This window comes from Argiope bruennichi, chromosome X1, assembly GCF_947563725.1.
Source record: "Argiope bruennichi chromosome X1, qqArgBrue1.1, whole genome shotgun sequence".
Lineage (NCBI taxonomy): Eukaryota > Metazoa > Arthropoda > Arachnida > Araneae > Araneidae > Argiope > Argiope bruennichi.
The window spans coordinates 29978194-29996061 of NC_079162.1; the positions used below are offsets into that span (position 1 = coordinate 29978194).

Genomic DNA, 17868 nt, shown 5'->3' on the forward strand with positions numbered 1-17868 from the left:
TTTAATTAGGTTTTTCGTCTCTGAAGGTAGGGAGAGGCAGCGGAACAAGTAGAGTCGTTTGAACTTCAAGGTAGAGAGTCGCTGGTTCGAAATAGATATCCACACGATATCTTGTGTCTATAGACCTGGTACAGATGAGATGTCTTTACGAAAGGCAAATGCTTTTACGATGAAGAATTGTGGAAGTTTTGAAAGTGGAGAGAGCCATTTCAGTTATAATTTTACTTTGTCTTTACGAAAGGAAAATGCTTTTACGATGATGAATTGTGGAAGTTTTGAAAGTAGGGAGCCATTTCAGTAATAATTTTGGTAGTCTGTTCTCTATGTAAAGCCTAAAAATTCTAAATTTGCCTAACAGTCATTGTCCGGAAATTTAGTTACGAGTCTGCATTTCTAAGTGGCCTCAGTAATGGCTGTTCTGGAATTCCAAGTTCTTCACTAACTATCGAATAGGACCCAGATACGCTATTAAAAATTTATTAATATTCAATGAATCTTCTATTCGTTGACATTTCAGTTGCAGAATATATTAGCCTTTGAAAAATTCCAGGTTAATTCAACCCTTCAGACCAAAATGATCCAAATGTGGTATAAAATCACAATTATTTACTTTCTAAATTGTTTTATTTTACACTTGACGGATGAGAAACTTACTAATAATATCTCATTGATTCATTAGCCCCTTTTTTCTGCAAAAAAAGAAAGAAAGAAAAATTATTTTGTTGCGCAAAATTCTAATGTTTGCAGAAGAAGAAGAAGTCGAGACTTCTGTGGCGTGATTGTTTGGCTACTTGCTCGTGACGTGTATGGAAATGTCATTTAATGGCGTGTGTTCTGACAGTTCAGTTGTAAACAATTGACTTCCCTGTGCTGCAGTTTCTCGCTGATCCCAACATGTCTCATTCTGTAAAAAGTTTGGACGACGAAAACTTAATTGGTAATTTTTTCAAAGTGCATTTTAGATTTTATTGGATTAGATTTTTTTATAAATATTTGTTACTACGCATTGATTGTCAAAATCATGCGCACCATGGAGAAGCTTGTTGTTATTCTTGCTCTGGAAGATCTATATCGTGCCTTTGTTCAAAACTATTTGCAGACGCTGTGACATGCTAAAGGAAACTAAAATTCTTAATTTTTTAAATGGGTTTTTTTTATTTGCCATTAAATCCTGGTGAAATAATCTCTTTTAAATTAAAAAGTAGCTTAAATTTCAAATAATGAGCCAGCTGTTTTAATGTTAATATTTAGAATTCTAATACTTGTTAATGTTAGATGTCATTCATAAATTTGATCTTTTTAGCACCGCAATATAATTGCTATAATCAAAGAGTAGCTCTTACTTATATATATGAGTAAAAAATGCATATTAAAATTATAAAGACTTTAAATCGCTGACCATGCTTCGAATGTAAACACTGTTGATAGTACGTTGTTGTCATAAATGTACGGCTTGCTATTCCGATTATTAAATCTATTATAATTACGTGCATTGTTTTTCCTTTTGTAATTTTTTTTATGTATATTTCGCATACAAATAAAAGATAAACTAATAAAGAACACATAAGATTTTGTTTATATTTTTACTGGATTTTCTTGTTTATGAAGTAATGAAATTTTTGAAAATTCATTTTTTTTTCTCTGTGAAGAAAGGTGAATGTGTATATTTTCTCTCAAATTATTTTAAATAAAATATGAATTAAAAAATTGAAACATTTTGGAAGATTTCTAAAGTAGCGGGTTTTGAATAAAATTAAAATTTATATAATTATTTTTATAAGGAAGTTTTTATGCAAAAAAAAAAAAAAAAATAGCTGGTCATATGTATGATATAAAAAAAGGCTAGATCATTTTGAATTATTCTAATTAAAAAAATGATTTCAAGCTAAAAAGTCCGCATAAAAATTTTGCATCTAATAGAGCATTCGTAGAATTTTCATGGGGGAAAAAAAATGCAACATTATTTTTTGTTCTATATTTATTTTTCTGTATTAATATCACTTTAGTATGACTGTATTGAGATTAAAACTAAGACTGAATTTACAGAAAACTAAGATTGAATTGTGTAATCTTTTAACACTTTTATTTCGGTGAATTTACAGCATAGTTGTTATTTTTGTATTTTTCCATTTTGCAATATTTATGGAAGGTATTAACTGATAAATATTAAAATATATAAGGAAGTCGTTTCTTAATTTTTCCCCTGTAAATTTTGCAGTTTCAAAATGGACTGATTTTAGTTTTTATAAAATTATTCAATAAATGAACTTAAAAAGTAAGATGAGTTTGCGTTTCTAAGTAAAGAGACTGACAATGAAATATTAGATATTTATCATAATAGATATTAATTGCATTCAAAAATAAAGAATATCTAAACATTGTTGACATATCTGATATATAATCGTAATATTTTTAAATTGATATATTAATAACATTTCATCAAATATTGGAAATTCGATTTTAATTCATCTCGCGTTTACCTTTTATTGCATTGTCGTTTTAAACTTTTGTCTTAATTGTAAAAATGCTAAAGATAATAATTAGACTCCTGATATTTTAAGTGTTCCTTAGTAGTTACTTGAAATTGCTTCCTTAGAAAATTTGATGATATTAAAAATAGCTTTATTATTAAATATTGAGGCTTAATGATTTTACATTTGAAATTCGTTATTGTAGTATTTATCTGTAGATATTGATTTTTTTCTCTAATTGCTTTATTGCCTGTGAGCCTTTAAATTAAAAAAATATATATATTTGTAGTTTTGTTATCTTTTGATCAATTAATATGGGGTAAAATATGAAAAAATATTTCTTATCTGTTACCCATTTAATAATTAGAATTTATTGGCTAATAATTCTAGAAGTGTATTTTGTTAAGATTTGACAACCAGCTCTTATGAATAAAGTTGCAGTTTCTTACAGATCTGAATTTTGGCATATCCTAATACTTAAAAAGTTGAATTGATTGTTAAGAATATTGCTTATTTTTTTCTTTAGAAAGCTTTTAATATTTTAAAAAATGATTAAAGATTTTTTTTATTGAAATTATTGAGCTTATAGTTTTGAAAGTAGTTTTTGTTTTAAATCAGACTTTAAAAATGTGTATTGCAATTCTTTATTCCAGGCTAACAAATAGTTTCCATCTCTATTCCAGAGTACTGAATATCAGTCTTCTCCTTTTATTTCATAAATAGCATTTACAGTTTTTACTATACTTGATATTATATGATTTTTGTTCACTATTAAACAATTGCCAATATAATTTGGAAGAATTATTTATATTTTATAATATCAAAAAAAGTTTTTGTTGGGGGGGAGGAGGGAGTTTCAAAAGGTCTAATCAGCACAGTTATTCCTTTTTATAAGGTAACAAAGTACATAGCTGTAGACTAGTTTCTAATTTAAAGTCTTGCTTTTAATGAAGGGAACATTTGATATGAAATATACTACCTTTTTGCTTGTGTTTTGTCCTTTGATTTTAGAATATTGAATTTATATAATTTTATTTAGAAACATATAAATTGGAAGGTTATATTACTCTGCTCTGCATTTGAGATATTATCAACATCCTAATAAATATTAAAATAGCCTTAATTTAATGAAGAAAAAGGTATTTTCCTTTATAAAAGTTTTTTTTCTTCAGAATTTTAAGTTAGAAAGTCGTAATTAAGGTATATTTGCAATTTTGTCATATGCTTCCACCAGATGGCGTCACTGTATAGGTGATCATTTTTTGTTTAAAATCATTCTTGTAGTATTGGGTGACTTTTGATTGTAGAACAATTAGTAATTTTTTTTTATACTTTCTGCAATTTATTCTCAGTCTTCTCTTAGTTTTGAAAATCTTACTAGATTGATTATTTATCCCCTCATCTTCAAAAGAAATATTCTATCAAAACAGCAAAGGGTTGTAGCTACTTTGTATTGTCAATTAAATTTTAAAAATCACTTTATTTTTGAATAATGCAATGTGCTGCCATATCAGAGTATCATTTCATTTTAAAATATCAAATAATATATATGCACAATAAATACTATCATATGACATTCAAGCATTTTACAAAAGGCATATACAAATAAATGCCTTTTGTAAAATGCTTGAAATTTAATGCAGGAAGTTCAAGATATTTTCAACATAATGACAATATTTTAAATGTAGATCATGTTTAGAATAACAGGGATTTTCTAGAAAGATATATTTAGTTTAAAAACTTGACTGTAGCTTTGAAATTCTAAGTGTATTCTTTTGAGCATCATTTTGCATGTATATGATAGCTCACTTATAACTAATAGCTGAATTCTGTTTTTTTGTTTTTGTTTTTTTTTAATATTTGGCCATATTGGGTGTTTTTAATTCTGTTTGTGAAAAATATGTACACCTTGTATTTCTAGCTAATGGTAGTAGTAAAAAAAGTGATTATTTCTCACTTTTGGAAACATGCATATTTGTTTCTTTACTTCTAAATTAGTTTTTACTCAATCTGTGTTGTTCTGTCTTTTGATTTATTCCTCCATGGATGTAGTATTTATTATGCTTCTATGATGTCTAAGTACTTTTTTGAAATTCTTTTTTCGTGTATATATATTTACCTATTAATTTTTCTGTACTTTCAATTATTCTTTAAATTTTACATTGCAAATTTGAGTTAATAAAATTATTTTTATCTATTGTATTTACATCATAATTTTTCATTCTGTGCATTTTGTAATTCTTGATATATTTAAACATTCATGACTGCACAGTCATTTATTTGTGTTAGAACAACAGTTTATATATTATTCCAATCAAAAAGACATTACAGTCCACATATGATTCTTTATATATGATGAATGCATCTGATAAAGATTTCAGAAGGAGACTTCTGCTACAGTAATTATTCATAACTAGTGTTGATAATTTCTTCTAAAAGTAGCTTTTATATGTAGTTTTGTATCTATTAAAATTATGTTAATAATTTTGCATTATTTCAATAATTTAACAGATTCGTGGGTTGATCTAAATGCAACTGGTGAGCTAAGTCGTGGTTCTGACAGTAGTCAAAAACGATCTACACCCATTTCCTCCTTAATAAGCAGTGGGAAACTCGAAAAACTGTTATGGGAAGCTCAAAGGGAAAGTTGTCAATCATCTCTTGTTGGAAGTGCAATCTCCTCTCACAGAGAAAGGTAAAGTCTCTGTTATGTTTATTGTTTGCAAATCTTGAATCAGTTGATGTTATTTTTCATAAAAATGCTCAATTTTTATTCCAACATGAAAATTATATACTATAAAATGTTAGCACTAACCTTGAAACTTAAATATTTTAGTTTTAATAAATTTAATATCAACACCTTTTAATAATCTTATTTTATTTGCTACGAGTCAGCTTTGACTACTATTTTGGCCATTGAAATTAGTAAGTTATAATAGAAGTTTCAATTTTTCTTCCTTTCTTTAATTCTTTAGAAGCATTTGAAGCATTTTTCGTTAACCTTTATTTTATCTCTCTGAAGATTGAAGAAAAATTTGAGTATACTATAATAAATATACTATAAGATATGTTAGCTGTGAAATCTTAATAGAACTGACATTTACTTCAAATTTCAACTCTTAAAAAAAAAAAAAAATTGGTATAAAAATGGATAGTAAAAAAGCACTTATTTTCATGTTGTGAGAAGAAAATATTATTGTGTGGGTGTATAACTTTACTGTCATATCTAATTATAAGTCAGAATTCTGCGATTTCTTATGACTGTCCCATACAGCCATCTTTTTTCATAGGCATTTTAAAAAGAAATTATGCTGCTGTATCTAATATATATTTGTGAATACTGGTTGTATGCATAATGTTAAATCGGATATATTTTATCAGCAGTTTTACAATGGCATGATATTCATTAAATTGACCAATTGTCCTCCCCACCCTGTTTTTCAGTAATTTGAAAATTAAACCTGCTATGCTGTCTTAATTAAAAAAAAAATGAAAGAATCTTTTTAAACCCATTGTTGCTGTGCGCCCAATTAAGAACTGTCCTTTGAAATGAGTTTCAAGTTTTTATATACTGGCTTCCATTCTAAATCACTAAAGGAAATATCTTGTAACTTTATTCTATAAAGCAAGTGACATTCGACTTTAGATATAAAGTAAATGTTAAAAACATTTAAAGTAAAATGTGAAGGAGGTATGGAATAGTTTGGTGTTTTATATAAATTGGTTTGATTTGATAAATTCTTTTTTTATTATATATCTGAGTCAATGCTTTAAAAATTTTGTAGTAATAATAATTATATGTAAACTTTCACAGAGAGTATTAATAATCTACTTATATTATAGGAAATATTTTTCTGAATTTTAAGATGTAAAAATTGCTTTTGCACAAAATTTTGAAATTCTGATTATTCCCTCTACATAAATATAGTACTTGTGTTAGGAATTTGAAGAAATTCTTTTTTTTTTTAATTCTTTTAAAATGTAAGTATATATGGTGTAAGGAAAAAAAATGAGTGTAATATTATTTAATTAATGGATTTATTTTCTGTTTTTGTGAAATGTGAGATGTTTTTCTGTGTTAAACTGATATATATTAATATTTCAATTTATATATATCAATTACTTATGCCATATTTTATTTGAGCTGCATTGCTGTAGGTTATATATTAATAAGTAAATGCAATATCAGTACGATAATGGAAAATATAATTTTTATTACAGTCCTAAATCTCCTAGAAGTCCTATTGTTGATGATGGTGCATTAGAGGAGTTACTGCCTGCTCAAGTAATTGTTATTGAACTATTTTGAATTATTTACCACAATTTTCTGTCTTTCATTATTCAAGTGCATGTATGTGGCTAACTATAAGAATTTATTCAAAATATTGACCAATAAACGATAGTTCATTTTAGGAATACTTTGTTAGTTTTGTCAATGAAAGAACTATATCTTCTTGATATGTTTTATCAGCTGTCATTAGACTTTAAAAATATCATTTTCAGAAGTTATAAATGAATTGCAAAAATAATATCATGAAGCATCTTACTTTTGCAATTTAGTTTAAACTTTTTAGTTATATCATCTTCGTAGTATTTTTCAAAAAGTGTATGTGACACCGTTAGAGTAAGCAATTTTACTGTACACTCTTCTGATAATATATTTTTCTGTTTATTAAGTGAATATAATTTTTTATAATTTTGTCCTTTAATTTTCTGCCAGGATATTCCTCCTCCTCACCTTTGTTATGTTTTTCTTTTTTGTTTAATTTAACATTTTTCTCCTTTCGTTTCTCACCAGTCTGGAATTTCAATAATGTTAACACTATTATCTTGAATCAAAAACACCATTAACATTTGCGTTTGTGGTTTTGTAATCAAGTTTTTTTTTTTTTTTTTTTAATCAGAGCATAGCTGACTTGATGGTATGCTTTACACACACACACACATATATATACAAAGTAATATATTTTTATTTTATTTAAATGTATATTTAATAATAGATATATATTTAAAATATTTCTGTCCAAAGCTACTCCTACTGTTGGTTTCTTCGACGCTGGTCTCAAAATTTAGAATTAGACTGTTTAATAAGGATTTTGAGGCTAGGTAGTGGATTCGCTTCGAAAATCATTCTGAAATGACCGTTACTTTCAAATATTGCTTCCCAACAAAGGGCTTAGGGTATACCATCTCAAAATATTGAAAATGATAATATACATATTTTTAAAATTTATTTTTGTATTAAGGATCCAAAAATTCAGGTAGCTGTTGAAAGTTTCTGTTCTGTTTTATAAAATGGCATTCAATTTTTAAAATCAACTTTTTTCTCATTTCTTCAGGATTTCTTAATGTCTTGTGCTATGTAACTTGATATAAAACTCAGAAATATGCTTTTATATGCTAACAAAATTAAAATGATTTTAATGATTTAATAAATTAATCATTAAATAAATGAAAAATATCAATTGTTTGATCTGTACCACACATCATTTTGCGTTAAATTTTCTTTAATACTTTTAATATCATTCAATGTAAATTTAGCGTTATATATTTGTATTTGAGCTACATATTGAAAGGATTCATTCTCAGTTTGAATAAATCAAAAGAAAATAGTAAATATAACATATTCAAGAAAAGCTAATTTTTCAATGATCTGGTCATTTTTGTGGCAGAAATTCTTACTAACAAATCTCATTAAATGGTAAAATTTTCATTGGGTATAGAATTTTTTTTTTACTTATAGTTTTCTGCAGAACGTGCTTATAGAATTGTCATTGGCTTGTAAGCCTGTATAGATACCTCAAATTCGTTCTTCCAAGTAGTTGAAAAGTTGTCGGTTTAAGTATTCATCTTCACACAATCTAAATCTGATCCTGTATTATTAAATCTTATCAATATTCTGATTTCTTCATATTGGTTAGATAATTGAGTGGTAATTCAGATGTCAATCTTATCAATTGAGCAAAGCTCTAGCTAGGTTTAGGCTTCTAGGTCTTTACTCAAAGATTAATCTCTTTACTGTTTCGTTTACTCTGCTATTTAATTAGGTAGCTATTCTGGGAATTTTTTTTTTATCGCTTTTATTCTTTTAAGAGTCTTGAGAGGATTTCGCATATCTTTAAATCAAAATATAGCTTTTATGAAAACTTTATTTTATCTTATTAAAGATGCATTAATTTGATGCACATATAAGGTATGGGGATGACAGTTTAATGGCTATGGGTTGTTTTGTAGTGTCATTCCATGAATGGAAGCCAATAACTTTATCTTATTCATCAACCGAAGAATATATACCTGTCATCGTAACAAAGACGGGGAAATTAAATCTGCATGATGAGTGGTAGTTTTTATGCTATCCTCGTAATTTCTTTAGAATCCATAATAGTGAATTCTACTCCTTATCATAAAAATTCAAGCAAAACGATTGTAAGAAATCGGATCATGAGCAGTGGAAAAGTCATTTTCAACTATAAAACTGTATCTAAAATGTTCGCTTGAATCTTATTAATACTTGATAGTGAAAATTTAAATTGCTGAAGATTCTCATTGGTTCTAAAATTTTCTAACTGTATTGGCCGTGCTAAGAATTGCTGATCTTTTTTATTCCAGAATGGGAAAAAATGATGAGGCAAACATGGTTTATAATTTAACAAAGCATGGACTGAATTTTATAGATATTTATATCTTCCTTATGAAAGTAAACTCTACCTTATTCATTGTTATTGCCCTTTCCTATTACGTTTACTGTTTTTCTACATTTATTATACTCTAACAATTGTTTAAAGGCTTGCATAAAAACATCGTGTATTATGTTTTAGCTTGTTGTATATGGTATTAAAAATAAACAGGATTATTAACAAACTTGTTTTTTTCGCTAAAACATATGAAAGTAAATGATGCTATTATGGCATCTTTTTTTGGAGTAATTTCACATAATAGGACTTTTTATCAAAATGATTGTATGTTTTCTTTTTTATTTTTCCAATGTTTATGTATTGTTAATATCCATAACATTTTAAACTGACTCTTTATATTGAAATTATTTTTCTGGCGATGTGGTGAATTTGCGGATGAATTGCTCAACGTTTTTTGTGTTGTGCTTACAATAAGTTCAATTTATTTTAAAATTTTAATACACAAGCTGAAAGTTTTAATCACCAAATGTAATTTATATAAAACTGTCAAATAGTTTATTATTATTTATTAATAGTTTATTATATAGCAGAGTATAGAAACAATAATAAGTAAAAGAGTAAGAACATATCTTGGGGAAAATAATTATGATTTGTTCAGAGTCGTTCTCGTACTTCTTTAACAATTTGATTTCCATCTTTTAAAGCTAATCTCTTTTTAATTAAAAAAAGAGTAAGAACATATACCTGCACATTAATTAATGTGCAGGGATAGAAACTTTGCTTGTAAAGTTTGTTTCAAATTTTTTAACATTTTAAATGAAATGCCCTTTATTTTTTTAAAGCAAAGCCTGTAATTTTGGGATATATTTCTGGATTAGATATTTTATTTCTGTTTATTTCTCCCACTCAGTTTGATGCTGGACAACGCAGACATGGAAGTACTGATTGGATTTGGGAATGGAGCAGCAAACCTGATCAAAGACCTCCAAAGTAAGCTTCTGTATATATTAGCAGGCGTGATCTAAAGTCTTTAAATTTTAAAACTGTTTAAGCACCTTAAAAGTGTTTAATTGGGGGGGGGGGAGGTTCTTAAAAGTGCTTAGTTAGAAGTGCAAAAAGCGTTTTCTCCCTCGGGCGCTGAATACGATAAATCGAAAGCATAGTCATAAAAATTTCTTTATCGGATTTGTCAAGAAAGAAATTCAGCGAAAGAGAACCCAGGGATGGAATCCAGAGTGAAATAGATCAAGGGCTGTCAACACATGTTAACGCTTAATTGCCTTTTTCCCGCTCCCTCTCTCTTCAACAGTATGCACTGCCATATATTGAAATACTGAAATTGTTATTTCGAAGGGATGATGTGGACTTCTCTAAACGTGCTACAACTCAAAATGTCCGATCTTCATTAATGTATTAGATAGGGAGTTTATTTTGATTATGCCTGGTGAGCGTTTCTTTAATACTTTATGGGTACTTAAACAGAATGAATATACTCCATTCGGATCATGGTCTCTTCAACATGGGACATGGTCACGTTCCGTTCGATGGAAAGAAGGGATGTAATGAGGAAGCTCTCAAATTTTCGACAGATCCTTTATTTTCTAGTTGAATAAGCCTATTATGTGCACTTTATATAAACTTATTATCAAAATCCTTAGATGAATTTTTGTTTTGTTGTCTATCATTCTGGTTGTGCACTTTCAAAATAATTACTCTCGCCACTGGAAAAGTTCACCTCAAATTGCGTTATTTTATTGCCTTAATTAGAACTATTTTAATTTTAATCATGCTCGAATAAAGCTCAGAAATAGGATACAAATTATAAATCTTATTCAGTTACCTTAACTTGATATTGTAAATACCAGAACTTCCTTTAAATATTTTTCTTTCTACATTCATTTCTCCGGTTTTACTTTTCAGAATATTGGAGCATATGCGATGTGTTTAACCCTTCAATGAATAAATTTTTATTTTTAATAAATAAAATATGAAATCAACCGGGAAATTGGTGTAATTAATAGGGTGTTTTTTTTTTTTTTTTTTTTTTTTTACTTTTCTCCAAGATTTTTTTTTTTAATTTTTAAAAAAACATGATGTTTTTTACATCATTATGAATAATCACTCCTTGAGTTCTACAAATCTATTACGTACAAAAATATAATATTTTAAACATAAATAATACCTGTTATTACATTACAAAACATGAAAATTCATGAAATTATTTTTAACGTTTAAACTTAAAGGAAAATTGCATTCGTTACATGATCACTTTGTGATACTTCTACATAGTGAAATTCTACACCTCAATCTATTTGAAAATGTAGGCCATTGAACGATGCCGTCTTTTTGTACAACCCATTGAGGATAAGATGACCCTCTAGGTTTAGTGAACTTATTTAGAACCGATTTTGCATATTGATGTATTTTTACATCTCAAAATAAGCTACACTTTTCTTGTATAAATTTATCAGTATATGCAAAAATATAAATATTATTCTTTTACCTTGTTATCCGAAAAAAAAATCTTGTATTTATTTTTTATAAAAATAATCGTAATTCGTAACACCCGCCGAAAGGAAATTATACTTGGATAGCGCACCAACAATTAAAACTTGTTACAGATAAAGAAATAAACTGTCAAAGATTCTAGTTGCATTTGGAAACGACGGTTTTGGTAAAATTAAAATTTAAAAAAACTATATAGAGGTTACTGAGAGATATGAGGTTTTAAGCATACAATGCAAATCTACATCACTATACGTCTAAGGATTAAACATAAGAAAAAAGTTTTATAAATAGTGTAGTTTTGTGTTCATTCACAGATAACGAATGGTATATTTCACATTACAAAAATAAAGTCTGACATTATAATAAATATAATACTATAATATAGACAAAACCAGGAATGGGCTAACTTGTGCTTTATTTGAAAAATATGATAACCCAGCTCATAGTGATAGTAGGCTGTAGTGGCATTAGTGTTGCTAATTTTGACTTTTTGATTACATTTAATCAACCTTTTCTATTATGTGCGATGCAAATCTTATTTTCTTGACTATGCATTCTAAAGATTGTAAGATTTTGAAGCCTACTCTGAGCTATTATATTGCACACTTAATTTTTAACAATTTAAAGTTTTCTGGAACATCTTTCACATGCACGCTTTGACTCTGGTAAAGTGCATGCAATTTTTGTCAATATTCATTTCCCAAAATGTGCCTGAATCTTGAGAAATGTACTATTGCAGTTGTAATATGTTTTTGGTTTAGAAGCATCTTATTTCCTTGCAGAAACAAGATATATTCTCCAGGTCGATTTTTAAATCGTATGATTTGTTGTACTATAATTGACCAAACACGACATCCTCTGTTTACGAAAATGCTGGTGACTGAAGTACCACGGTTTTTATGCTTAACAATGTCCAGAACTCGGCTATTCATATCCGTGGTGAATAGTAAATCTCATATCTTTGGTGAAATGTCGAAAAGTTGCTAATAGAGAGGAAATCGCAAAGTTCTTCGAAGTTTTTCTCACTAGATATAATTCCAAACTCAAAATTATATTGGTTGAAACATTTGAATGTTGCATCTGTTTGCTGAACTATTTATACGATTTAAATTAATACAATGTTTAAATTAATGTAATTACATATTTCTCAGAAATTATTTTAGGAAGTTTGTGGTATTCTACATATTATCCCAAACTTTGTTTTTATAATTGTGATATCTTAAAACTGCACAGACCTTTATTTATGCCATGGCAATTCTGAAACAGAAAAGTGATAGTTGTTTCTATATGTTTAAGTATTGTGTCTAAAATAAATTGCAAAGTGCCAGAATGATGAGCATCAAAATAGGAAGTTATCCTGCTTCAAAGAAATAAAAATCTTTCAACAGAAATATTGAAAACACCAATGTAAAATGAAGTAGTTGTGAAAATTTGAATGATTATAAGGGCATTGGCATTTCATACTTGTAACTTAACACCTCTTTAATTTATATAATTTTTTTTTACAAATATAATGTATTTGAATTAAGTATTATACGACTTCTAATTTGATAAATGGTCAATAATTCTGTTATAGAAAATTAGATATATGCAATTAACTTGAAGAGATCCAAAGGTCCTATTGCACACTTTCATCTAAAAATAACTTCCACTGCATTTCATATGCATGATTAAATTATCTACTACTAAATAAAGAGATGTAATTTTTAAGCATTTTCTGTAATTTAATGATGATTATACAAGACCATCTAACAGTGTATTGTGTGTTTATCCTCATTTTTTTGTGGATATATATGATTAAACTATTATGAAACTTTTTAAAATGTAATAGTGCACTCTTCTAAACAGTCCAAAATATGAATGACTTTGGATTCGGTCTTGGGCAGTTTCAAAAATAACGAAATTCTTAAATCAGTTCATGTAAGTTTTAAATTTGTTTCGCAACACTCACTCCACATACGGCTTAGAGATACTGATATGATCGACATGGTTTTTATTCAGGTTAGAAAAGCATTGCATTTGCTTATTAAATCATGATGAAAGGATGTATGCATCTTCTATATTTCCTTTGATTTTGTAAATTAGTTTATCTGTAGATTGAAGAGTGGTATTAAATTTACTAAATTTAAAAGCATCAGTATTTTATATATTGGCGTTGTTACAGAAGTTGATTGTGTTCAACCTTTACTTGTATTTTTAAATCTTTGCAGAATTTTGTTTCCAATTGGAAAAATCTAAAGATAGCACTGTGCTTCAAATTGAGCATGTATTAGGGTTTGACATTCAGGATTGCCATGTACTTAATAACGTGTACATTTCTTCCATACAGATTGATTACACTTATACAGAATTCAAATATCATTATTATTAGTGAATGCTCTCATTCTGCAAGTCATTGCGTATATTGAATCTTGTTATGCAGTTTGATTTATTAAATGAGTATAATTTGACAATAATAATCAATTTTTATCTATAAATATTTAATCTTTTATTATTACTACATTTGTACCGATATGTTTTCAGAGCTGTGGTTTATAATTTCTTTAATAGGGAATGGAAATTGCACCACCCACGACCTACTCTAAGTCTCAGAAATTCCAGGGCTGCTAAAAGTGGTCTCTTTTCCACAGAAATGCTGACAATTATAATTGTTTCTAATATATTGTCTGTCTTGATTGGAACTGGAATTGGGTATGTAATATCAAATAACTTTCTTTTGATATTGTTTTATAATTGGTTATATTTTGTAAGCAATGCTGAAAACAAAATAGAATATTTTTGATTAAAATGTGTAATTATCTTTTATGTAAGTAATTATCTTTTAAATTCTGATTATTTTGCCTAACTCACTGCTCTCGTCAATTAGCTGTTTATTAAGCTACTTTATAAATATAAATAAACTCAAATCCTCTAAAAATTTATCAATATTTCTTATCTTAATATGTATAATATTAAGCTTATCAGACTAAGAATTTTCAATTTGCTCTTTATTTGTAATATCTTCCTGAGTCAGCGTATAACCATGTGGTTCTGAGTTGCAGTTATTGGACAGTAAAGTATTTTATTCCCTTCGTGAGACGATTTTTTTTTGGTAAGTTCCAGCTGATGCTTAACACTGGAACTATCGAACCAGTTAAAAAGATAGACCGATCTGCGGGAGAATCTGTGTCGATCACTGATAATTCTAGTGTTAATGAAACTGCTGGACCTTGGAAACCAGTTGCTTCTCATCAGTCTTTACTATTTAAAAGTGGATTTTCTTGAATGTTACTACATAACTTTTCTCTTGAGTACAATGACATTTTATCCATGAAAGGCCGTGGAATTTACATTCCAGGGTTAGGCATTTTATCGAGACCAAATGTATCCAAAAGTTATGGATTATATGAGGAGAGAAGCTCATCCGATAAGTTTTGAAATTCATTTCCGTAAAAGATGATAAATAGTTAAAAAAAATTTCATGTTGATAAAAGTAAGTTGGAGTACTACGTTTTGTCCTATAAATGTCTTGAAAATAATTGACTTGTCGTTAAGTAATCATCAGCGAACTAAATCAACTGCACAAGGATATGGTATTTCAAATTATCCAGATGCGAACATTTTTTTTTGTATGCAGATATTTTTATTAAAATCAATGTTTATAATTATATCTGGCTGGGATACCAGGCATGGGTACTTGCGGCCCAACATCCTGAGCAGGTCTTATTTAGAAAGCTTGACAGCAGCTGATAAGAAATCGATCTTGCACATCCAAGCACATTCGATCTTGGAAGAAAGCTTAGAGCGGTTTTCTGTCAGCCTTGGGGAATCCGTTAACATTTTAATTTCTCATTATACATGATTTTCTTATTATAAATTATTACTTTAGGATAGCTTTAGCCTGTACGATGTATATAGTACTTCAAATTTTCGAAATTTTCAGTAGTTTATAGCAAGAGTTTAATTCAAGAAACTCATTTGCTTGACCAAATTATATATTTATTGAATAAATGGCAGATTTATATATTATAGTGAAATTTTAATTTTTCTGCCATATGCCATTTTTACATGCACCTTCAAAAAAATTGAATAGGCAATTGCACTTAAGTTCCAACTTGATGTGGTCATACTATTTGAATTTTCTGCTACGAGGTTTAAAAATATTTTTTTCAATCTATTTAGGATGGTTGATTACGCTTTCATTGGTATTTTTAAATCATCCAAACAAATGCGATTGGTATCAGTTCCTCACTCTGTTATTTTACTTGCTGTATTGGTCTGTATTATTAACAACAATACTAGTTGCAACTACTAGTATTCCAACTTGCGTGCTTGACCTTGTTCCTTTGTTAGAATTTTTTAAGAAGACTCTGTATTTGCATGTGAACATAGTTAAAAACTACAACTAGTTGGAAAGCTGAAATTTGATATGTCTAAAGATTGTATAGCTGTTTCAGATTTTGGACCAAAACCATATTTGATCTGAAATTGTCATTCGTAGCATGATAAAAAGAGTAATTGAGTCTTCTAAATAGTTGCCTTTTAAGGAAGTTTTTAAATGTAAAATAGTTTGGGCAATCAAGTCATTGCATAATTGGTTGCTTAATACAAATTAAAGTTTTCTTATATCAGCTCATAGGCACTAAGAGGAATTAAGAGTAAATAATAAATTAATCACGGATTTCTTTTTTTTTTCTTTACAGTTCATACTTTGATTGAAGCCTTTCATATTTATTATATACAGAATTACGGCATGTTGGCAATTAATGGCAACAGTTTACTTTACGAGTCAGAAATTTTATTCACCAAGTTTATTTCATATTTGTTTCTTCCATGAATTAATATTTTATTTGTCATTTGATAAAAATTGCTGTATATATTTTATTTTTAGGAATTGGTATTGAATTTTGAATTGTCCTTTCTTTTAGATTTTACATCAGTCGACGCTTCGGACCCGAATTTTTCCATTGGAGCAAACAATAAACTTGGACGATACAATTTTTTTCATACTGTTTATGCTGTAATTCCTTTGCTTATTTGTATGAATGTTATAAATATTTTGTTTTTAATTATCAATTTATTGTTATGTATATTTATAACTCATAAATGTAGTGCATTGTATACATGCTCTAAATATTATCATGTAATGACTATGCATATAGTGTCGCATTTGTTTTTATTTGTATTTTTTTATTACATTATGTTTTGTGGAAGTCTTAAGTTGTGTTAGTCTGATAATGTATCATAAAAAGAGTAAATACTCTGAATTCAAAACAGAATTGGATACCATGCGAAGTATTTATGCGATCATAAACACTTATAGAGAAATGAATCATTAGAATATACCTAACTTTCACAAATGAATTTTAGGAAACTGTTTTTATGTTCAAACTGTAATATATATTTGAAATCACATTTTTTGTACATATCGTTTTCTGTAATATTGATTTCGATACTATTTCTTCGATATGAAATGAAGTAAAGGAAAATTTATGTATCCTAAAACTTCAAATAAAATAGTTTGACTGCATTGATGTACAAATTTTGGCTACTGTTCAGTTTTAAACGGACGTTAAAATGTTATTAATTTAAGTAAATTATATTACTTAAAGAAATAAGTAAATTCTGAAGAGAATTTAACCAGTGTATTAGAATGCAATAATCTTATACAAAATTGTTAGATATGTCGTATGATAATTGAGTTTATGAAATTCAAATGCAGGTTTTTAGCTCAATGTTATTAATGTTGTGCTTGCTGAAAAAGGTTTATATTTCAATGTTAAATGTATTCTTAGATTCACAACAGAGAAATCTTAGATACCTTTGGCTGTAGAATGTTCTTTGCTGTTTGTGATGTGATGGAAATTTTTGGTGACTTACTCTTCTATACTATTCACGAACGCTTTTTCTGTGCTGGAAAATTGTCTTTTTATGCAACTTTTCTGCAGTTCAGTTGCTAATGCACATTTCTGTAGTTTTTTAAATTTACTTAATTTAAGGTGGGTTGTTTACTCAAGTGGAGTTCTTTATTAATCACAGAATTTATGTGCTTAAATCTAATATTTGATGTATGTAGATGTTAATGAAATTTTTCTATGCCATGCTCATATGTACTATCTTGGTAAATACATTTTCTTCAGTGAATGTGTGAAGTGCCCTATTGTATAATTCTTACAATTTGTTTTAAAATCAAAAAGGCTTCTAAATTATTCATAAGCAATAATGCTGTTAATATACAATGAAGAATTTCATAAAAATGCTATTTTCATGTTTTT

General features: G+C 27.8%; 1 protein-coding gene across 1 annotated transcript; it reads left to right on the forward strand.

Moving 5' to 3' along the window:
* The first annotated feature begins 782 nt into the window (after positions 1 to 782).
* On the forward strand, positions 783 to 17737 carry LOC129958443 (BCL2/adenovirus E1B 19 kDa protein-interacting protein 3-like). Its single transcript, XM_056070935.1, has 6 exons — positions 783 to 937; positions 4983 to 5166; positions 6693 to 6756; positions 10017 to 10096; positions 14165 to 14305; positions 16522 to 17737. The coding sequence occupies exons 1-6, from the start codon at positions 895 to 897 to the stop codon at positions 16574 to 16576; spliced, it is 567 nt and encodes a 188-aa protein (XP_055926910.1). The 5' UTR covers positions 783 to 894; the 3' UTR covers positions 16577 to 17737.
* The last annotated feature ends 131 nt before the right edge of the window (positions 17738 to 17868 follow it).